General features: G+C 36.2%; 1 protein-coding gene and 1 long non-coding RNA gene across 13 annotated transcripts in view; one reads left to right on the forward strand and one right to left on the reverse strand.

Annotated features, from left to right (window-relative positions):
- ERAP2 (endoplasmic reticulum aminopeptidase 2) overlaps positions 1 to 24,597 on the reverse strand; it is a 39,663-nt gene that overhangs the window by 2,003 nt on the left and 13,063 nt on the right. Inside the window, exons 6-18 of one of the 3 annotated variants that reach the window (XR_005356627.1) lie at positions 23,091 to 23,245; positions 20,005 to 20,118; positions 19,038 to 19,169; positions 18,686 to 18,817; positions 15,863 to 15,928; positions 14,488 to 14,663; positions 12,036 to 12,115; positions 10,792 to 10,975; positions 6,918 to 7,074; positions 6,258 to 6,442; positions 3,449 to 3,610; positions 2,759 to 2,899; positions 651 to 732 (exon numbers count right to left, since the gene is read on the reverse strand). Coding sequence is in view for 2 of the 3 variants with exons in the window: in XM_038532266.1 (XP_038388194.1) it covers positions 651 to 732; positions 2,759 to 2,899; positions 6,258 to 6,442; positions 6,918 to 7,074; positions 10,792 to 10,975; positions 12,036 to 12,115; positions 14,488 to 14,663; positions 15,863 to 15,928; positions 18,686 to 18,817; positions 19,038 to 19,169; positions 20,005 to 20,118; positions 23,091 to 23,245 (1,604 nt within the window). In the remaining variant the exon portion in view is untranslated. The remainder of the gene's footprint in view (positions 1 to 650; positions 733 to 2,758; positions 2,900 to 3,448; positions 3,611 to 6,257; positions 6,443 to 6,917; positions 7,075 to 10,791; positions 10,976 to 12,035; positions 12,116 to 14,487; positions 14,664 to 15,862; positions 15,929 to 18,685; positions 18,818 to 19,037; positions 19,170 to 20,004; positions 20,119 to 23,090; positions 23,246 to 24,597) is intronic. The other 2 variants (XM_038532266.1, XM_038532267.1) reach the window with 2 other exon arrangements.
- Positions 20,463 to 24,597, forward strand: part of LOC111095124 — a 31,334-nt gene continuing 27,199 nt past the window's right edge. For all 10 annotated transcript variants that reach the window (XR_005356634.1, XR_005356633.1, XR_005356632.1 and 7 more), the window contains exon 1: positions 20,463 to 20,656. This is a non-coding gene — a long non-coding RNA (uncharacterized LOC111095124). The remainder of the gene's footprint in view (positions 20,657 to 24,597) is intronic.

Raw genomic sequence — 24,597 nt, forward strand, 5'->3', positions numbered from 1 at the left:
CAGAGTAATCATTTCTCTGCCAACCTTTGAATGGTTGGTTTTTTTCCTCTTTTGTGTGTGTGTGTGTGTGTGTGTGTAATTATTTTTTCACTTTATCTTCAAACAATAGATAATGTAAGACAAGAATGATAAATCCTTATCTTATAAGTGAGCAGACTGTGAGTAAAAATGTTTAGTGATCAAGCCAAGTCATACAGTTAAGTAGCGAGCCAGGATTTAAGTTGTAGAATTCTGAGTTTCCTTAAAGGGTAAATAACTCCAGATTCACTTTGGAAAGAAGATATAAAACATTAGAATGCTTTAAAAAAATAAGTAGAATTATCAACAACAGTAGTTTTGGTAAAAAAAAAAAGACCTTTAAGTACTCTCCCAAACTTCAATATAGTCACTTCTGTGACAATACACTATGAAACAAAAAATAAGCAAGGACTCATCTCTTAAGTGTAATTTTCATTTTGAATGCTATGAACACCTGTATTTTAAGACATTCTAGCCCTGTCCCTTCCATTTACTTTCTATGTGACACTGGATGAACTACTTATTTTCTTTTAATAAAACAAGAACTTTAAACCAGATTACATCTAGGTTTGCTTTCAGTTTTACGATTTGAACATTTATTTTTAGGTTGTTAGCAGTAGAGAGTCACAAACCTCTTGCAACTCATCCTTGGAAGAAAAGTGAGATGTTGTGCCAGAGATGATTATTCTCATAGCATGTGAGCCCAAGTCAAATCTGCAAATAAAAAGAGAAACACACAGATTTAAGTAGTAGAAATACTGGCCTTATCTTTATGATACCATATGTTTTTAAAATATATGACATTAATCTAGTGATAATAAGCTTGTACATTACAATATATTATATTAATTACCATAAGAATAAATTATTCAGGAAAATCCCAAAACTATGAAGTGTATCAAATTTATTTTAAAGGTTTTTTTTTTTTAAGATTTATTTATTTATTTATGCATGAGAGACACACACAGAGAGAGAGAAAGGCAGAGACACAGGCAGAGGGAGAAGCAGGCTCCATGCAAGGAGCCGGATGCGGGACTCGACCCTGGGACTCCAGGATCATGCCCGGAGCCGGAAGGCAGACGCTTAACCGCTGAGCCACCCAGACGTCCCAAAGTGTGTCAAATTTGACCATAAGATGAAAATGTAGATAAAACCTTTTTAGGAACTGTGACTAGCTTATCCAGCAATGTTTATGTTTAAATATATGTTTATGCTTAAAGCAGCATTCTTTATGTTTTTATTACGCACTCCATTGGTAAAGATTTTTTTGTCCACAAACTTCCCAATATTCATATTTTTATTTATGTATTATATGCATGTACTGTTATAGGTCAAATAGAAAATTTAATAGCATAAGAACTAATATATGTAGTAATATGTTCTCTTTGCACTCTCATGTACTGTCTTGCACACTTCGCCTCCCATTTTGGAAATCCACTGTCTTTATACACAGTATTTTGGTGGGGGTGGGGGGCAATGCTATTTGGTTGAACTCTCACTTGTAGCCACAGAGTGAGTCCTTCACCCCAGTGTCTTATATAGAGAATTTATACCATAAGTCAAAGGGATTCGTGCTGAAAAGCAGAGAATGGATACATCTTAGAAATGATTCCAAATCCAGGCTGTGCACATGGTCAGGCAGGAGGATCATTTCTAGTGACAAAGGAAATCTATGGCATTGCAGAAAAAGTCTCATCATTTCAGGGGAGGGAACTGATAGTCATGCAAACGACCCAACCAATGATTCCAGTAATCCTTAAGGAAACATACACACGCTCATTTTACACACACACACACACACACACACACATGTTTTTTAAAGCTGTTTCTGTTTGATACCATGAGAATTCAAACCTCCTTCAAGGCCTTGGCAGAGGGGTGAAAATGCTCTTTTTGCTTACACAAAGCTATGGAGGCTCTGAGTCCTTCATGGCTAACAAATGAGAGGGAAGAGGAACTGGGAATGATGGAAATCAGAGATACTGACACTAAGGTAAACAGAACAGACTGTGCAGCTCTTAGATTCAGGATATTTTCCAAATAGTTTGTAAGTGACATTTTGGTTCTGGATAAGGACTAGCTGAGTGCCTTAGCAGGGGTTTGTTGTGAAAGAAAGCAATGCCATCCTGTGCCTTCCAATGAAATCTAACCATTATTGGTTCCTTCTGGGGGATACTTTAGGCCCAGGAGCAGGCTGGAGTGAGCTCTGGTTCTCCTAAGAGTTGAAATCCGAGAAAAGACTCAGAACTGATTGAGTTTTAAAAAGGGGTGGGAGTGCTCCCCAAACACTTTTGATCAGATTTCTTTCAGTTCCTCTAAGCTCTCCACTGGGCCACTTCCACAGGGGACCTGAGGGTGGGGGTTAGCTCTCATCAAAATTCCTGAAACTCTCCCCCAGAACAAAACTGCATTAACAAAGCAAGCCAAATGTGTTTGATGCACTATATGTGGTTTCAGCGTGCTGGATGGGGCTGATGACTGGATTTAACTCATCACACGCTTGCTCCCAGCAGGTCTTTGCCTGTGCAGAGTGAGCGAAATCTCTTTGCCACTCACTTCTCATTCCTCTCCCTCACACCTGGACAGAGTAATTTTGGGCCATTAAGTTTTCAAACTATTTGGGTAGAACTAGGATCATTTATATGCTTGGGGGGGGGGGGGGACACATCATTGTACTTGGTTTCAGGCGACGGAGCTATTTAGGTGGAAGAGCACACATTGGATGTAAATGAATACCAACTTTTTAAGGAGATGGGTCCAATTTTCTCTCAAAAAATTCCAGGCTAATTGCTGCCCCTGTGGACTTCTGGTGATCGCATGAAAAAGGAGGCCCAACTCTTGAGTCTTGATGACTTCTCCTTCCATTCCTAGTTCAATTAATCTGAAGAAATAAAGACCATTTGACTTGTCATGGTATGTGCTATGTAATGGAAATTAACTCAGGCTACTAATATATTAAAAGAATAGAAGAGAAAGAGGCATGATAAAATTATAATTTGTTAAAATCCATAACAAATTCCTTCCTGGCTAACATTTTTAATGTTCCAGTTGAACTTTCAATTTTTTTTCTGCCAGTAACTTCATTCACTTATTACTTCAAAGTACTTTAATTAGCATCTTGTAAAACATCTAACACACAAGAATGTATTCTTGTGATCATTTTTCTCCAAAGTTTTGATGTAAAATGTAGCCATTTGTCCAGTATTGGTCACCAGATTAATAACTAGGAATATATCTGTTTTCACTATTTGCATTTTGTCAATATGTATTTTTTGGAAGTAAAGTCAAAGCAAATCAAATCTTGATTAAATTATTTTAATGCCTTTGAAGTTGGAGGGCAATATTTTAGTGACTTCATTGAATTTTTTTTTTACTTCATTGAATTTGTATCAGTTTACTTTTAACAAGTTAGTTAAGTTTATGCACTTACTTTATTAACTTTTCCTGATGTTTGCTGGTTGACAATGCATACAGAATTTTGTTTTTTTCAGCACCTGACACTGACAGCCCATATTGCTCTAAAAGGTAATTCTATCCCACTGTTGTCTGAGCACCGATGGAATACACAATCTCCAAAACATCTGATGGAATGCTGTAGTATGAAGAACAAAGTGAAGAAAAAAGCCCTATGAAACAAAAACCCTTTTTTCTTATTACAGTTTTAAACTGCTATAACAGAATCACCCCTGAGTTATTTTCAGTAGTGTGTTAAACCTTTATTTCTGTCAAATTTTTATAAAAATATTTTATGTAATTTTGCTTTGCAAATTATTTGTGGGTTTTTTTTTTTAAGATTTATTTATTTATTTTAGAAAGAGAGAGCAGTGGTGGGAGGGGCAGAGGGAAAAGCAGACAAACAGACTCCCCTCCAAGCAGGGAACCCTACACAGGGCTGGATCTCAGAACCTGGAGATCATGACCGGAGCTGAAATCAAGAGTCAGACGCTTAACCGACTGAGTCACCCAGGTGCCCCGTGGGTTTTTTTTCCCTTATTGATAATAAAATGTTAGCAAGGAGAATAATCATAAAATTTTAACTTACTCAGGGACTAAAATAGCAACTTTGTAGAATCAATGATTTCTGACATATCAAAGTGTTGGTTTATACGGAATTCTAGAATTGAATAACCTATATTGGTGCTATGTGATTTTTTTAAAAATAAAACTTGGTTTCTTACTGCTTTAATATCACATTAAAGTGTATTTTCTAACAGGACTGAGAGTCATCTGATTCTCTGGGTCTAGAAAATTTAATTTAGCACAATTGATTGGGTTCGGTCATTTTATAATTTATAATTTGTAAACCTGATAAGGTTTTGGGGTTTTATTGCCCTGTAGAATATTAACTAGGTTTGATTCTAATTTGGTCTATGGTTTTTAATTCCAATATTGTTAGATCAATAATAACTGATATTCCTTTTGATGGCTCAGAAAAACTGCAACAGAGGATGGGGCAGGAAATTTGCATTTATCATGTAGTGACCATATAGGAGAATCTACAATCATATTTAACTGTCAAAGCTACCTAGTGAGATAGTTCCATTTTTAAAAAGTGGAAATAAAGCTTGGAAAGGTTAAGTAACTTGCACAAGGTGACATGACTAGCCATTGTGAAGATGGAATTTAAACCTATGATCCTAACACTTGCGTTATTTCCCCTATACGTGCTTAAATATCCCAAGTGCCAGTTGAATCACAAAACAAAGACTAAGCAATTAAATTATAGTCTGCATTGTTTTGATTTTAGTGTATTTACTGTACAAATGTATGAAAGTTGATAATAAATACATGTAAGTTCCCTGAAGGTAAGACACATAGTTGTTTTGTTTACTGCTTTATCCTTTTTTCCTATAAGCAGTGCCTGGCCCACAGGCAACATGCAAAGAATTATATATTGGACACACAAATGAACGAAGTAATTAATCTATGTAAGAAAATTCTTCATTAGGATCAATACTAGAAATCTTGAAGTTTAGGGGGAAAACCCTATAATATTTAATTATGTATTATCGATTACAAGCATAAATGAGCTTTATATTTTCACAAGTATAGCATCTGGTTAAACACGTTCAACTCACATATCTAACCCATAGGTGGGTTGCTGCAGATAAGATCACTCCTCTTGGAACAAGTATAAAGGTGGAATAATATCTCATTATGCTATAAGGCAGCAGGATGTTTACATTTTAGCGTCACTCATTCAACCCATTCAAACATGAACAAAAAAGAGGAGCTAAAAGATACTTTTCTTAAACTGCTTTTTTTTTTTTTTTTGGCTCAAATAACAATGACAAGGAAAGTACAAAGAAGAAAACAAATTAATGTTTTCAAAAAGAAGAATTCAAGAAAGGATTTCAAAAAGCTCACTGAGATTTAGTTATATGGAGAGAAATTATGATAGCCTATCAGCAATATGATAGGACAAATGGACACCATTACATTGCACAGCACTAAAATTGCGAATTTTTTTCTTCAGTTTTAAAGAATGAATTTTCCTTGATTCACATACCAATTTGATTTCTCAAAACATCCAACTCTAGAGTCAGTTTTAATGATAACAATGTAAAACCATGTGTTGGATAGAAATCAAGTCTTACATTGAAAAGATTGTGGCATCTGTTAGTATTTCTGTATTGTAACTGCTAAACTGAACTGCAGCATAATCCATGTGATCACTGGGCATCTTCTTGATTATAATAACCACCAGAATACATTTTGCCATCAATATACACACTTTTCATGGCTCAGGCCATCAATTTCCCCTCAAATATGAAATTTGGGGTCAAAATTCGGGTCTGTGGTATTGGTTAATGAAGAAGTAATAGACTTTTTAAAAAGGTATCCTCTCCTTATTTTAAAAACAAGTTTTAGCAAATGATCACTGGTGTTTTGACTACATGTACATTTCACATTGCCTTTTGTCTTTAAAAGACATCACTTTTTGAGCTTGGGCACCCCCCCCCCCCCCCCCCCGGTGCTTCTACCCTCTGGCTGTCTTTCTGTTACCATGCCAATGCTTATTAGCTGTTCCTCTAAAGGTACCTAAATCTCACTTCCCACAAAATCTATTGAGCACTTACTATATGGGAGCATGAAACAAGGGTTTGTAATTCCCAGCATGGCTTTCCGCCCCCCTCCTCCAACCTCACTGAAAGGTTTTAGATGTAATGTCTTGCTTGATCAAAGACTTCAGCATCAAAGTGAAAGGAACAAAGAACAGGACAGATATCTAGATTTACGTTAATTTTCCACTGGATTCCATCCACTGAGAGAAGAGTTCAGTTGCCTTCTGGATGCAAGGAGCATGGTTCAGGTAACAGGCCAATTTTAAGATGGTCGAGCGAAGCAGTCTGTCCCAGACTGAGCCCTTGTCACTCCAGCTTTGCATGTCAATCACCGGCTTAAAATATCGGAGAATGTAACGCTGCAGAAAGCACAGGATGATTTACAGAGAGGCTAAATTTAGTACTTAACACAGCTCTTATCATCAAAAGGGGTCAACTCTAAACTATCTACATGAATCTTCCTCAAACACAGAACTATTAGTCCATCTATTTTTCTCTCTGTTTTCTGGGCCCCACCTACCATAGTCAAATAGAGTTTCTGCATTAAAAGTATGACTTAATTTCCTATCGGGGGTGGGGGTGGATATCAATAGATAAAATCACATTTAGGAGGAATATTTTGCTCATGATCCTGTCAGGATCTTCTTAAGTTGGTGATGACAAGGAGCAAAGGATTCCCAACCATTCAATGCTGTGGTGTTGACTGTGCTATCAGCCAGTTGCCCCAGCTTCTTGAAGATTTATTCCCCAGGAGTTCACACAGACAGACCAAGTCTCACCAATCCTCCAGACACTCTATACTTACTCAGTGAATTTTCTGGAAGTGATACAAACCTTGAGGTTTTCAGTGACATCTGAAATATTCCTTCTGTGCATCATGTGGTAAAATAGTTCTAAGTATTCCAGACCTTTGAGAAGTGCAGGGATGCTTGTTTCATGTTGGAGATAGCGAGTCAGATCAAGGGCTTTGTCTAGGGTCAACCTTCCTGCACTGAAGTATGAAACAAGTTGTTGGTGGTTTGTGCATATTTTATAGTTCTTAATATTCTTAACATTAAAACAAATATGATATAGAGAGCAATGATGGGGGCAGTTCTGTTCTAAGGATTAAATGGCTTCATATGAGTTGAGTGCTTAGAGTAATTCCTATAATACAGGAAGAGCTTTATAAAAGAAATATTAGCTAATATTAATATTTAGTACAAAATAATATCAAGGTTTTCATATATTATGTCATTCTCTAATTGTTTAGTTTGTGGATTTGAATTGTTCCTCCCAGCAAATTTGGAATTTTGGTTTTGTTTTTTTTTTTAAATTTGGAATTTTGATGACATGTACAGTGTCTTCTCTTTTTTTAACGACCCTCCTAGAGTCTAACAGAGAAGTAGTAATTATTCTAGTGGGACAAAAAAAGTAGTTTCATTGTGTTTTCGAAATCTATTTAGATTCCAAAGTTATATGCTTTCTCCATATTTTCTTTTAATAAGAAGAACAAACAAACAAACAAAAACTATTATTCTGAATACCAAAGCATTAGGGTCTCTTCTGCAGAGGAAGTAAACCATTATATTGTCATTTTTGCAGAGTGGTTCTCACATGTGTTTCTGACAGGACTTGTGCCTGCACGTGGTCTGTAAGCTATTACTGCCAGCATCGGACTCCCAGATTAAGCATAGTAGTTTGATATGGAAACAGATTCCAGAACAAAGGACGTCTCTGTTGAATTTTTCATTAACATAATGTGCTACCTCCTTGGGGTTTTTGAAATTTTCAATTCTTATTGAGAAAGAGGGAACTGAAACTAAAAAGAAGGAACTTTTGTTGTGACTTCACTCTTCTCAGACACAATGAGATACTGCTTTAAAACAGACTTACGGAAAATTTCCACAATTTTTGTCTGAAGACGGAGGGCTAAACCATATACACTATGATTCTATAGATGGCTGTGTTTTTTAAAGCATTAATCTACCAAATGTCACTATTCCTTCCCACATGTGTAAGTGTCATGATGTACAGTACAGCTGATACCCTAGAGGATCACCAACAGGAAAAACTAAGTATAATATTCCAGGGGCACAATTTAAAAAAGAATGTTGAACACAAAAACTACCTTATAGTAATCCTGCTTTTCTTTTTTGGTCCAGCCTAATTTGTATCTTACTAAAACAAGCACCTTATTTACTTCTGTAGTTATCTATTATAAACAATTAATCTTAATATTCATATGAGAAGTCATCTTTTCTTTTTATATAATTAGTTTAATAAAAATCCAGCTTCTCACCACCAATCATTACACAAAATGTTATCTGAATGCTTGTTCAGCTTAAAACTAAAGACACATATAAGTGTATACTTCAGCCCAACAGAAAAAAAAAAACTATATTCTATTAGTAGACGGTTCTCTACTTATTAGTATACAGTTTCAGCTAAATGGTATCTTTGTAAGATAAAACTATATTTTCGAGGAACCACTTTAGGTCTTCTTTTTATGGTGTCAGATTAAAAGAAACAAATAGTTTTTCTGTAAGGAAATTACAGTTGTCGTTTTAATTCTACTCAACTCAGATGGGATTCAAGTGTTAAATTATATTTAGTAAATATGAAAATCCAATCGAAATAAATATCCATTCCTTGGTCAAATTCTGTCTTCAAACCAAATATGATAGCTGATTACTTCTTTGAACTCTTAAATAGAGATTTTATAAAGCAAGGAAGGGTGAGATAAATATCACTAAAGGGAGAGTAGCAAGTAAAAATATTTAGTTCTATTATGAGTGTTTTAAATTGTTTCCTTATTGAATCAGTTTTATTATAAAATTAATATAAACAAATTATGAAACAGCTGGAAATTAGAGGGGGGAGGAAACAAGCCTCATAGTTTCATTGCCTTACATATTCACAAATAGCACTTTGGAATATTTCCTCCTCTTTTTTCCCCTCCACTTTTAGGAAGTACTTTTTTCTATGTAGTTACAAACATAATAATACACAAATTCACTTTCCACTTTTTTCCTAACCTCACACTATTTGAAATGCATTTCTATGCCGTCACTTCATCTTCCTCTTCAATACACAATCTTTTACGCAATGTATATTAGATAATACTAATAATACTAACAGTTCACATTGATTGAACAGGTACTGTGCTAGTGCTTTATCAGCATTATCTCATGCAATCCTCGAAACAACCCTTGATATTAGATATTACCATTTAAAGCTGGAATTTTAAAGACTAGAAAATTTAGGCTTAAAATGTTTAAATAATTTGCCCAAGGTCAAACAAGAATTAAAGAGGTAGTACTTGAAGTCATCTATTTTAAACCAAAATTTTACTCTGAATTAGCTTCACTAACCTGTCCACTTTGTGAAGAAATATTACTGTTTTTTCTACTGATTTATTAATAACTGTAGGGTTCCTTCTGCTAAATTAACACAACCCATAAATGTATTGGCTAGAGAGAGCAAAAAAGACTTCGCAACTACTTGAAAGATTGGCTTTCATTTGCTAAATTGTCAATATTCCTCAGTGACCCTGTTCTTAAATTTTTAATCTATCTTCTCTGCAATGTACTCAGAGTTTCTCCTCTGAGCAGACAAATCGCCTTCCGTGAACTGTGGCCTACTTCTCTGCTAGTCTGATGGATCCACTCAGATGTTGGATGGCCACGTCCTGGCCAATCCTGGCCTCCAGTGGGCTCTGCTACCACAGTGTTCTTGAGACACGTGGGGCTGAAGATTCAGCTCTCAATCTCTCCTTTTCCCCTAACTAGAGAATTCTGTTGTTGTATGGAGAAGCTTCTCCTGAGAGATGTCCTGCTGATTACTCTCACTCAACTTGACCTAGATAAACATCTGAAAGGAAATAATATGTCACATTGAATAAAATGACTATAGTAATTCTGAGAATAGGAAAAGCTTACAATGCACAATATTCCACCTGATTTCCAATATTTTTTTCTGTTGGTGATCTTGTGACCTTATTTATTTTATATTTTATTCTGCTGAGGATAAGTGAGAAAAGAAAGAAAATATTTTGTCTTTCCAGGAAAGTCTAAGGAGGAATAAGCATAAGTAGCCAATTCCTCCTTCATTTCCCTTTCAGTTTCATACTGACTTCTTCAATGTGACAAGTGGATTGTGTACTAGATTTAACATTTAAAATCATAAAGGCTAAGACTATATTATACTTTTGGTTCAACAGATTACATAGGTGTTTGGTGAAGCAGCAAGCTACTCACAAACAACAAACAAATATAAACAAATTTTAAATCTGGAGTCAAAAGCTTAAATGTTTAGAGGGTCCATCCTAAGTGAGTGAATCAGGCCACTCATGTACAGTTTGAAACTTTGGTGCATGGGACAGTGAAAGCCTGGCTTCAAGAAGGATCTGCCCACTGCACCCTCCTCTGTGGGAATTAAGGTCCACAGTTGCAAAATCTCCTCACTTTCAAAAAAAGATTCCAGAAGTCAGGATTTGTATATAAATTTACCCACATTTTAAAATGTCAGAATACATTTTCAAATACTGGTCGGGTCAAAACATCTTCTTAGTGAGTAGGCTTTGGCCTAGTGGCCCGTATTTGACCTTCATTCAGATCCATCTCATACCAACAATCAATGACCAACACTGAATATTTGATTTTGAAATCTAGCATATCTGATTATGATTAAGTTATTTACTGTGAAATCAGATGAAATTTTGCATTACCTTACTAGCTGAAACGCATCATGAATCAGACCTACTCTGTCCTTAGGTCTGAGAAGTGTGTGATTCTGACTCAGCTGTGTAATAAGTTGGTCCCATCCATGCCCCTCATAGTGAACAATGTAGTAGCCGTTTGAGTCCACATTGAATTTCACCCAACTGGTCTTTTCAGATAATTCCAGAGTGTCTAGAAGGAGGAAATTGTCATAGCATTTCATTATCAACAGACATACTAGGAGAACATCTCCAAAACTGTTAGTACTCACTCTTTTACTAAATAATCGGTAGGAAGACAAAGTTATGGAAGAATCATTGTGACATTCATTTTCATAGTCTACTGAATGGGGTTTTTTTGTGAGCTATGGTCTTATTAAATTAATAAATAAGTTAATTCATAGGAAAAAGACTGCTAAATTTGTTCTCAAACGCAGTCTTCGCTGGTCTAAGAGGCCCCGTTAACCAGATGATAAGCATGATCAGAATCCCGCTTGATTTATTTGTCTCAGGGTTTAGTTACTGGTCATTGAAACATAGTTACTGGTCATTGAAACATGTACATGTAAAGACGTGATCCATTTGTCTAGTCCTTATTTGGGGTGAAATAAGGATTCCAGGTTGAACATGACATTATGATGGAAACCCTCTCACAGTTCAGTGAGGTGTTCAAGAGAAATTAAGATTGTAATATATATTTTTAATATGACAGACATTATACTATGTGGTAAAATAACATTATTATCATATTCTCTCAATAGTTCTGTGAGACCTAGTCCTCATGCAAAATAAGATGAAAAAATTGAAGCTCAGGAGAAGTAAGGAATTTTCTTAGGGTCACACATATAATAGATGATATAGTGAGGAGTTGAATCCAGGGCCATTTTGTTCCAAAGTGCATGTTTTCTTCCAATACATATTTTTGCCTTGTGGCAAACAAAAATGTTTCCAATACACATTTTTGCCAATTGCTAGGTTAGTAATTTGAGAGCTGTAAGATAGGAATCCATCATTTCTTGATACAAATACAAACCTATCTCTAAGTGCTAAAGCACAAGAAAACTTTCCACTGAATAGAAATTTGAATGTTCCAACTAAAGGATTCTTTTAGTAACTAATAAATGGATAAGTGAGAACTTCCCCAAATATAAATCTCTTATTATGAGATTTACTTATAGTATCTTTCCTCCAAATAACCCAAAACATGTTTAATTTCAGAATTGAAACACCTGTTTGACTAATGAGTTTATTACCTGTCCTTGATTTTAGAACGTGTCTATGAACCACATTAGAGGAACTTGTGGAGTAGGTCAGTGGAATATGCCAGAGGAACCTATGTCAGAAAATAGAGACGGTTATGAATGGCCATTTTAACATTCACATTGCCAGACTCAGGTAGGCTGTCAAAGACACCTAATGGCCCATCTTTCACACCATCAGTGGCCTTGTAAATTTTATAGGCTAAGACTTGCAGATCCTTGAGTATGTAAAAATTCTTCTATGTGATTATAGAGGTGCAACAATATATACCTAGGTGAACTCTGTCACAATTACCAGTGTCATTTGCTGTCCAAATCTCATACCACAAGTTCTGCTGATTATTTTCTTCTAAGCAAGAGAAAAAAAATCCAATCTTCCTTTCACAGTTTCAAAAACTCTGGCAGCCTGATATTAATTCAAATAACCAAGGAAAAGCTTCAAGAAAAGCCTCAAGAGATAAAGATCTGACTTCAGTATAATTTCCACTTGCCGTTTTGTTCAACAAAGCTACCCACACCCAACTCCTGCAACTGGTTAGTGACTGTAAGTGGTCAGCTATGCCACAAAAAATCTAGGATCTGCAAATCAGCAAAGTCCAGAGAGCAGAAAAACAGAATGGATTGGAAGAAAGGCCAATTTCAATGTACTTCGGACACTTTTCAATGGTCCTACTATGGTAAATAACAGAAATCGGCTGGGTCTTTTTTTTTTTTTTCATTTCCTCTATCACATCAAGCCATATTAGCTTCAGTAATCTTGCACACGTAAAATCATGTGCTTGAAAATACCGACAGGTATAAAACAGAAAGAGGAGTAATTAAGGATTTACCTATTAGTTTTCAGAAAAATGTAAAACAATGAGAGAAACAGTATACACAGACTTTATCCCATAAAGGGTCAGAAGGGATAATCTACCTGCTAACCCACAAAGTATCAGTAATTAACAAAACAATCGAAAAATTTATATAAAAAGGTAAAAATAGACACATAGACATTGCCAGGACTTAACAGGATGATCTGGATCACTCTTGGCTCCAGAAGGAAAGGGATTTTTTCTAGGTAAACATATCTGGGAGTGAAAAAGAGGGAGAGTAGCATTTCATGAGTTTGGATAGGCATGAATCAGAGGGTAATAATTTTATTTTATTTTATTTTTTTTTGAGGGTAATAATTTTATAAGAGTAATCTAAATACTGCCTCAGAGGAAAAATACAGATCATTGTAGAAGATTATTTGTTATTCTGGACCATCCACACCATTGAACTCCCTCATGGCATTTGGATAAACTACAAAAGTGTGAATCATGCCTTCCCAGTAACAAAGCAAACATTAGATTTTCCAGGCTGTGTTGTCAAGATCTAAATTGTTTAAGCTCTTTGAGGTTCAGACTTCAGAAGGAGATACAGAAAAATGAAATGACGCATGTATAGAGAAATGGCATTAAAGTTGCTATTGGATTGGAAATAGGCAACTGACCAAATAAAAAAGAAAAATATATTATATATATTGAATATATATATAATATATATATATTCTCTGTGTTAAAGACTTTGAATTTGCTTCTGGTTCTCAGAAAAATTCTAGAATTGTTATTGGACAGATACATCCCAAAGAAATAACAATCATAAGAGCTAGTGCAGATTCACTTGTACTATTTCATTTAAAATTAACCTCATTCATCTTGTGGATAGAACCAATAGATCTGAGAAACGTGGGCAGTGTTGTGTTTCTTGCTTTTAGTAAAGCCTTGAACACATCCTCTTTAGGTCAGGCTGGTGAGCAAGATGATAGTACGGTTCACTGGATTTGCTTTCATTATTACCAAGAACATCATATGTTTTTAGACCCCCTGTTTATAGTCAGTTACTGAAAAATAAAAGGCCACAGGAGGTTTAATTCCCAGGAATGTAATTCACCATATAGGGGATATATTTTCTCTTTTTTTCTTTCAAGACTTAATTCATGAGAGACACAGAGAGAGGCAGAGACAGAGGGAGAGGGACTCGATCCCAGAACCCCAATCACAACCTGAGCCAAAGGTAGATGCTCAACCACTGACCCACTCAGGTGCCCCTATTTTCTCTTCTGATAAGATGTGGAGCTGTCATAACACTTTCTAGGTATGCGCTGGTCACCTAACTTACAAGGCCCAAGAAATCTAGGATTGAAAAGAACAGGACATATTTTAACAGCCACATAGCTGACCACCCCCTGCATCAGAACTGAGGGGCTGCCGCAGGTTCCTAAGAACACAGCTGCACCCTCAACAAGGCAGCCTGGGGCCCACCCGGAGCTCTCTCCATGGGTTCTCAAGGCTAGCTCAGGCCTCTGACTCCTGCGGAGAAAGAGCATCCAGCCTGTTGCCATTGAAACTGAGAGAAAGCTAATGAACCAAGCAGCAAACTGAGCTGAAGGGAACTGGACCAACAGAAGAAACACAGTCACCCTTCCTGCAGGGCCGTCCACTCAGGGTCCTCCTTGAAGACTCCGCTCAGGAAGCGCTCCTGCCTCAGTTTGAGGGAATGCCCTTCTCGTTCAATCACCAGGAGGGGAAGTCCTTTCTGCAGAGTCCAGGTCCTCATCATCTGCTTGACGTCCACATGCTCCCCCAGAAAGGCCAGCTGAAATGACAAGTGATTTTGGTGACTCGAGCCAGAGGAGAGACACCAAGGAGGGCAGAAAAACACAGAGACCTCCTTGGATGCCAGGAACCAGGCTGGAGGAGGAAGAGGGGAGGCCTCAGGGTATACCCTCAGGGCCGGGACTGGAGCCCCCTGCTCTCTGCAAGTTAACTGAAGGAGGGGTGGATGTGGGAGCGAGAGGGTTAACGTGTGGTGACAAAGTCCCAGAGGAAGGCCTTGATGCTGGAGCCTCCCTCCTGCTCCATTTCTTTTTTTTTTTTTTTCCTGCTCCATTTCAAACCAAAAAAAACCCTGAAAACAAAAACAAAAACAGAAAAAAAAAAAACACCCCACCATTTCATTTTAAGAACAGTGAAGTCGAGGTGTTTAGGAGAGAAATGTCTATCTTTAGGGAGCTTTAAATATTCCAAAAGAACAATATTACATCAATAGATGTCTATTGAATAAAGAACAAAACCTCTAGCTCCCCAGCTTCTATTATAGATTTCAAATCACTGGATTATGCTGACTCTTCCTTTAAAAATTACAATTTATGGGATCACCATGATTCTTTTCAAAGGGAATTCTTTTCTTTCAGGGTGACTTTTCTTTCTCCTTCACTAAAGTGTTCCAATAACTTCCCAGAAGTAAACAAAAAGACAGGGCCTCAAGAAAACCATTCACTATATTTCCAGACCTAACATATTTGGCTTGGCATGTTTTTGAGCCTGGAGGATGCCAGTGCAGCACTAACCACGCAGAGGAATTCTAAGCTGAGATATTTTTAGCTAGCAGTGGGGTTGTGGGAATGCTGAATTATAACAACAAAAATATAGTAGTAACAGCATCATCCCCCTAAATGGCCTGAACATGCCTATTTCAGTCAAATCTGTTTCAAGGAAAATTATGAAGTCTCTCTTCCTTTCCAGTTATTTAAAGAGACAGTTGATGGGGCACTTGGGTGATTCAGTCAGTTAAGTGTCCAGCTCTTGGTTTTAGCTTAGGTCATGATCTCACAGGTCAGGGGACTGGATAGAGCCTCTGATTCTCTTCTTCTGACCTTCCCCACACAGCACTCCCCCCTCTCAAATAATTAAATAAATATTTTTAAAAAATAAAGGGACAGTTGGGCTAGTCCACACTCACTACAGGTCATGTGATACCCCAGACTTCTACTTTGTAGGTTTCTTTATACTTACTATATTGCTTGTCATCTTGGAATTGGAATAACAAAATTCACCAGATGTAAAATCATCTAGACAACTCTATAAAACAAGAATGAAAGAACACTGCCATTTCAGTACTGATAGTCAGCTGAATATGCATATTAGACATGAATGCAGACATTTAGCAGCATAGGTCTATGAAAATTTAATTGATCTAGTATGGAGCATAGCAATTCATGAAAATTAAAAAATAAAAGTATCTTGGCAGTGACCATAGGAAGTCCACAAAAGTTACTTATATACATAAAACAAAAATAATTTTTGTGGATTTCCTACGGTCACTACCAAGATGCCTTTTTTTGCCTTTTTTTTTAATTTTCATGACTTGCTATGCTCCTTAACATGTCTATTTTCATCAATTAAATTTATATATGTGTGTGTGTGTATTATATACATATATATTTATTTTAAGTTTTCTAAAGAAGTACAAGGTAGTAGAACAACTATTTTAAGAATGAATTAGTTTGCCGAATTTTTCTTTCATTTTTTCTCTTTCCCCTGGGGAAGGTCCTACTTTATTATTCTATTGTGTGTTCTACTCAGGCCCCTGTTTAGCATTTAGGCAATTGTGTCTCTAGTATTAACCTTCTTCTTTCATATCACAAATCCCTTGACCGGGGAGGGGTATGTCTTTGCTTACCTGGGCATTCCCAATGATTCACAGTAGCTTATAAAGAGAACAATAAATTTTGAATTCAGAATTAAAATTAGACCTAAGAGAATCAACAACTTGTCTGTCAATCAATCCTTAAATAACAAGGACTGAATGCTTAAGGGGAACTGTAAATGGAAAAATAAGACATATATACTGTCTAAGGCTCTCAAATGCTATTAAATGATTTTGTGAAAAATAACAACAAATAATTCTTCTAATTCCCAAGTGGCTATTGAAATGTATTAGAAATGATATAACGTGACACAATTCTGAGTAAGATATTTACAGGAATTTATCGTTTTCGTACCATACTTTCATTTGGCATCAGGAAGTGGTCAACTAGAACTAAGGACTTTCAGGGAAAGGTTAGATCGAGACTTTCCTGATAACTAGGAAGAAGCTGTGATGTAATTAAGAAAATGAATACTCAGCTTAGAATCAGAAGATAGATTTCAAGTACTGACTCTGTCATTGCATGGTGTATATACAACTTGCACCAATCTCTTCCTCAGTATTGCTTTTCTCACTGACAAAAATGGGGTAAGAATGCCTACCTTACCTTCTTGAGGTGGCTAATAAGCATGATGTGACAAAAATTAACCTAGAAATAGTCATAGCTGACCTAAAAGAATCCTGCAATTGTTGACCAAATTTCTCCTTTAATCTCTCCCCTCATATCCACTATGCACACCAAAGATGGATTGTTTCTTATTGAAGAGAGGCAAAGTTGAGGTCTATACACACACACACACACACACACACACACACACGCATATACACACACAGAGCAAAGGAGAGGAAGAAGGAGAGGGATGGGGGATAAAAGCAATGTGAGGCTTCTTGAGAAGTTAGGAGGACTCTGGAGAGAGAGAATCACCTAGATTGCTGGCAGAAGGTAATGGAAATGGGTAAAGAACATTTATATAGGTCATACTAAAGACTATGTATTTTGGTCCCTTTGTGATTTTCAAGAAATGTGAACAAAAGATTTGAGCCATTTTGAAAAAATATTTAACGACTTTGTTTCTTTGACCACAAAATCACATAAATTATTAGGCCATGAGGGTCCAGACTTATGCCCTTATAAAAGGGCATAAAAAATCAAATGAGATAATGCACTTGAAATAACTTTTTAAACGATTAAGTGCTATACCAATGTTGAACAGTATTATTACTGTCCCTGGGCCATATGCGTTTATATACATGAGCTCCATCAGTCCAATACTTCTATAAAAGATTATTTTACTCCAAGTAAAAAATTTAAGAATATTTTAATAATTATTAGAATTATCTGAGTTGACTGCATGTTTTCTTCATTTTACCTATTATACTACATGAATCCCAATAACAAAGAGACCATGTGTTCTTTAATCAATAACTAACTGTTTTTTATCACAATGCTAATTGCCATGGCATTAAAAAAAGAATAGATATGATTCTTGTTCTTAAGCAAATTTTATTATTATCATTGTTATTATTGAACCATTATAAACTAGTAAAAGAGAATGTCACTGCGTGGAACAGAATCATAAACACACTTTGACGTATTGAGCAGAAAGGTGAATCATTGAGGGGTGCGTTAGTCTGTAAGGAGGAAGTAAAATCTCAGCTAGAATTCAAAAGATGAATGGCACTTGAATTGCTGGCAAGAAGAAGCGCATTTCACGTAGCAAGGTCACTAGAAACAAAAACATGGTGACATAAGGATTGAGCAGGATTTCTTCTAATGAGGGAGAAGATGTGTCTCACTGAATGGAGAATACATGCTGGACAATAAAGTTGAGAAAGTAGAATTCAACCTTAAAATTTGGATGAGAAGATTAGATGTTCATGGCAGGAATTACAAAGACATTAAAGATTTTGGAAAATGGGGAGACAAAACTATTGGGTTAACGATAGAAGGGAACCAAAGAGAGGAGGGCCAAACGTCAAACACCTGTGACTATCCCAGTGTGGGTGGCATCCTGGTTTAGTGTGGTGCTAAAGAAAAAAGGAAAGTTCTGCCTTCTATGGACCCTGGCAATGTAGAAAGTGGAATAAATATTGGATGACTGACAATATGGCTATTTATAAACCTTCATAATTATGCTGTTACATCTTAGGCTTAACAACAGTCTACTGTTACCCAACAGATGACTTACATTTGACAGACTTCTCCACAAATCATCATTTTTAGCATTTCCATAACTGAATTTCTTTAAGTAGTAAATAACTCCTTTGCGAAATTTCTCCTCATTCAGAAAATCTTTTAGCATATTCAAAATACAAGCTCCCTTAAAAAAAGAAAGAAAGAAAAATAGGTAGTATGATTTATTTTTAAAGGAAGTTTAAATTTTATGGAACATGCATAATGTCTGAAAGATGAACATCAAATATAACAAAAGTATAACAAGTGGCAATAACCTGGAACCAATAACTTCAACTGCTGATTTAACAAGCCTCATTATATTTCTCCTGAAAGCAGAGCTTCCACTTGCCCACAGCATTTAATACCTTGTTATAGGAAACCGCATCAAACATTTCCTGTATCTGAGTAGGAGTTTCTGCTTGGTTGGAGATAGGATGGGATGAATTTAATGAATCCTTTTTAATTACTGCAAAACATGTATGGCAAAAACCATCATCCTAAAGAGGAAAGAACATTTTTTCACTTTCAATTTGGCACTTTCAAAGCAGTAGAAAACACAGGAGGCTTAGTAACATATTCCTAAAAATTTTCGACCAATATTTCTTCAATTGATTGAAAATTTCTATCACATTATATATTCCCCTTCCCCCAATTGTCTGCTTCATAAAGATATAAAACCAACATTCCTTCAGACATTCTTTGAATGTTTACCATATACCAAAGCCCTTGGATACAGAAATAAAATGGTTCCCATTTAGTGAACACTTGCTATGTGCCAGGACCTCGTATCCATCATTTGTGATCCCTGCAAAGTAGATGCATTGTATGCGCTTTACAAGTGAGGCTATATGAAGTTTTAGGATTACACCGTGGACTCAACACAAAGCAAATAAGAAGACACTAACTCTGAGTCCATGTCTGTCTAAATGATCCTGGACCAAACGCCCACCTCAAAGGGCTAATTAACCATTACAAACTACTATGATATGAAGGGTTTAGATTCCTTATGCCTAAAGAAAAAGACATGTTTGAAAAAAATCTTTTCATACATTTTGGGAAGTGAATTCACCTTTTGAAAATTCTAGAGGCATGTGCCCCAATTATGCTTAATTTTCAGGTTACATGTCAAGAACTCTTCACAGGATCCTTAGCCATGGGCACCATCTTGTCCTACATCATTGTATATGCACATAGGTTTTCTTTCCTTTCACCTCACATACACCGCTGTGTATTTGTGCTATTTGAGCTCTCTGTCCATAGATGTTTGGGTGAGGGATTTATGTTATGAGCAGAATTGTATATATAGCATGACATACAAAATTGTAAACTTACAAATTGTAGCTCTGGATATGTGGCATTAAGAGAGATGAGTTCCATGTATGTTGCAAAACCTTCATTGAGCCAAATATCATTCCACCATTCCATTGTAACCAGGTTCCCAAACCACTAGGAGGCAAAGACTCAATGTTATTAGAAATTAAACAAATATTGGGGTGTCTGGGTGGCTCAGTAGGTTTAGTGTGGGACTTGTGATTTCAGCACAGGTCATGATCTCAGAGTTGTGAGATCCAGCCCTAAGTCCCACTCCATGCTCAGTGGGGAGTCTGCTTGAGGTTCTCTCCCTCTCTGGTTGCCCCTCCCTCCACTCATGTATGCACACTCTCTCTCTTTCTCCTCTCAAATAAATAAATATCTCTTTAAAAAAAGAAATAAAGCAAATATAAAAAATTATTAATTGTAGCAAAAAGTACAACGGGTGGTAACTTCCTTCTTTCGGTGGTTAAGGCCCTTCCTCTCTCTGTTACCCTTTTCTCTCTGTACAACTTCCTTCTACCAAGTTCTTTGCCTTCCCTTCTCACCACATTTTTGCTTTTGTTTCACTTTTCTTTCGTCTTTATTGCCCTCTCCAACTTGCATTTTATTCTCCCAACATTTCCTAGCTATTAGCTTTAATATTAAGGAAGAAAATAAAATCATTTGTGGGGTAAGTGCAAACTCACCTTATTCTTGATTTATGGTGGTGGTCTTAGGAGAAATATAAGCCTAAATATCTTTGGTGAAGTCACTTCCTTACATTAAGTAGTAGGTACTTAAGAGAATTGGTAAGAATTTGCTTAGGACTTTCAGATTGCTACATAGTATTACTGATGAGGGAATTTAGTTGTTAACTTTTGCTCTGACTTCCTTCCAGGGATTAACCTGGACACTAAAGTGAATAAAATTCTGCAATTTTAAATATATATACATAAAATTAACAAGATGCCTAAAGGAAATCTAAATAGAAATTTACCTTTAACCTATATTTGATCTGTAACACTATATTTAAGTATTACTACTTTTTCATGTACTTTTGTATTTTATTTAGCCTGTATGCCCAGTACTATCCATCTAGTTTATCTGTTTTAGGATTGCAATCTCCTGAGGGGTAGGAAATTAAACAAAAAAATTCTAAGATTCAGAAGAGTTTTACAGTTATAGCTAGATATGAAGCTTCTAAAAACTGTTCAAGGTCTATTTCTTTTCTGACAACCCTCAGATCATTTTACAAATGGGCACCAATCTTCCTAAGGACATCTGTGAAAAGGGATGGAGGTGTTTCCTTAATTTGAAAGTGATGAATATGAAAAATACAAGTTGAGCTAATTATGGTAATGTCACCAGTTATAAGAGTGGTTTATTCATTCATTCAATAGATATCTATTGATAATCTACTACATTACTGGCAACGAGTTAGAAATATAAAGATGTATATAATACAGCCTCTGCCCCAATACAAATGACAGAGGTCAAGTGATAGATAAATACAATGAAACATTATGATGCTATGACCAATGCCTGTACAAGGGATAGAGAGGATTCCAGGGGTTAAAAATAAGTTCTTCTAGGAGAGTGCCTAAGTTAGTTAGGAAATGATTGGTTCCCTGAGTCTTCTTGTTGGGAATAGTGTGTGCTCTAGGCAGATTAAGTAGTAGGAGCAAAAGCATAAAGGAGCAATACAACCTGGCTTATTCAGAAATGGCAGATAGCCTGGGATGGCTAAAGCTTAGGTTTGGTAAGAGATGAAGTGGAGAAGGGCTTCATCCTGGCCACCTTGTATGCCATGTTATGGACCCTTGACCCACTCAGTTGGTGTTGGGAGTCTTTGTCAGAGTGAATGGTCGCATGGAGACAAATGGGGAAACAAAAATGTCAAGACAAAAATTCCACTGCTGCCTACTGCTTCAGCTCTAGACTCTGCATCTCCAATGAAAGAGAAGCTGTAAAAGGAAGGCCTAGCGGAGCCTCAGAAGTAGAGCTCTCCAACCATTTCTCTATGAACATTCAGTAGAAAGATTAGAAATCCACACATTCAGTCAAGTGCTCTAGGGCTATCAGTGACTAATGATCAAAAGCCCTAAGATGGGCCAGTGGGGAGATTCTAAACCAGAGGAAACTGTACATATGTTCTTAGAGTACAGTGCTGAGCATGGTTCCTATGTAATTGGGTACTTAGTTCACTACTTAAAATCCAATGTATTATTATAATAATGATAAAGGGAAAGTTAAAAATTAAAAATAAGATATTGCTGGCTTCTAGTAAATACAATAAAATGATATTTGTCTACATGGTGAAGGAGAATTTCTGGGGCCCTTAACAATTCACTTTGTTACTAGGGATTTTCAGAAATGAAATAGAGTGGAAAATAGTCTCTGATATCCATACAGCTAGTTTTACACTTCCATATTTGCATCTAATACAGTGTTGATAGATGGGCCTAGGAAATGGAAATTTTGTAGCCTGCAAGAAATGGTAGCAGTAGCAGAGATCAGTGCTGCCATCATTAATAACCAACACTTATTGAGTGTGACAGGCACTGACACTTATCTGTAATTCTTTACAACAGCTGCAAGAAGCAGGGAGTTTATTAATTTAATTTTATAGACAAAGACAATGAAATTTAGAGGATTAGGTAATGTGTCTAGGGTCAGCTGCCTGTAATGGCTTGGACTTGAAGTACTCGTGATGGCTATATAATGACAGGTTTCAACTGAAGGGGGATTGGTTTTGCCCTAGACTAGGGGTATAAGGAGAAATACTTTTAATAGAAAACTCTACTTGTAGGGTTTCCAATTCTGCGTCCTATGTATCTGCATAATCCATACCTTCCTTACTAAAATACATTGGAAGGCTTTGCCTTAAAGAGTTTTAGATGACACAGTGGCCAGTGATAACACTCCTGTGATAACACTCCTGTGTGAGTCTCCTAGTCTAGAAATTGAAATCTCTGCTACTTGACATACTGTTTGGCTTGATAGTCTCTAAGGTTCCCTCTAAGGGTAAAACGATATAATTTTATGTTGTTTCAGGAAGACTGCTGATGTCCTGTACAATGCTTTTTTTGGGCTGATACTAAGAAACTGTCATGAGTGTCAGGTACCTGGTGTGCTAGTTCATGGGCTATGACTTTGGTGACCCATAGTTTATCAGAAGCAGAAGAAGTCTTAGTATCAAAGAGCAGGGATGTCTCTTTATATGTGATGAGGCCCCAATTTTCCATGGCTCCAGATTCAAAGTCAGGAATGGCAATTAGATCTAAGAAATAAGAACAACCATATTTGATCATTATGGCTTCTGCACCAGAAATGTTTTTTTTTGTTTGTTTGTTTTTTTTTTTAGAAATGAGGTTTACTTTCTCCTCAAATACATTGTGATGCTTTCACGTATAAGTAGGTTTTCTGGAAACATCAAGTCTATTGTAACATTGACACAGTGTCTCGTAGTTGCACTGAAAATAGTCAGTACCCATCACTGAGCAGCATTAATTCTATCAATACAGCTTTGGTTAGAGCTGAAGTAACCTGTTGACATTTAACCATTTGTTTTGAAGCATGCTAAACTCGGCAAATACCTTGGGCGCATTACTGCTAAAAAAATTATTTTCTAAAAAAATACTCATATTAGGGCAGCCCTGTTGGCTTAGCGGTTTAGCGCCAGCTTTGTCCCAGGGCATGATCCTGGAGTCCCCAAATGAGTCCCACGTCGGGCTCCCTGCATGGAGCCTGCTTCTCCCTCTCTCTGTGTCTGTGCCTCTCTCTCTCTGCGTCTCTCATGAATAAAGAAATAATTTTTAAAAAATACTCATATTTTGTATTAATACTACTCAAAAACTTTGAAAGGTGTTAAATAATTTTTAGTATGTTTGAGATTCATCAAAACATAATGAACTCATTTCTATAAAACAGAGAATGATATGAGATTTTAATTTCAGAAAACATCTTTTAGGAGAAATCTCTATTGTCAATATTTCAATTAGTACTTCAAGAACATACAGCCTCTATTATGAGCAAGTGTCCTTTCTAAGGCAGTACAGGAAAAAAGCTATGGGCATCAATTATTTCTGACCTCAATTTCCTTTTCAGCATTGATATTTTTTCTACCTCTTAACAAAGTCTTGAGTAAAAAAAGTGAAATGTGATCAGCTTTAAGCAACTCGGGCATAACGTATATTAATTTATATTATATCTCTGTGTGTGTGTGTATGTTTATCCTTTGCCATTGGTGTCACATAGGTCATAAAATTTCTGGCTAATATTTAATCTTGGAATTTTTACTTTTTATTCTGCTATGTCATTTTGGAAGAAGTACTGTTTGACTAAAAAGAAAGGTAATTCTTTTTAAGTTGAAACAAACCAAGCCACTTGACTTGTGATTACATTGCCTGGAATTAACACTAGTTAATTCTAGTGGATAAAAACAAATATTTATAAGACAATCAAAAAATAAATTAGCATCAATAAAGATTCATTGATACTTCACCTGTGGGAATAATTCCTTTTGTAAATTGCACTGATGATTTTATATTAATTGGATTATTTCCTATAGTCATTAGAGATACTTATATCTGGTTTAATTTTTCCTATACTGTATCCTTCTTTTCAGTTATT

This window comes from Canis lupus, chromosome 3, assembly GCF_011100685.1.
Source record: "Canis lupus familiaris isolate Mischka breed German Shepherd chromosome 3, alternate assembly UU_Cfam_GSD_1.0, whole genome shotgun sequence".
In the NCBI taxonomy this organism is placed as follows: domain Eukaryota; kingdom Metazoa; phylum Chordata; class Mammalia; order Carnivora; family Canidae; genus Canis; species Canis lupus.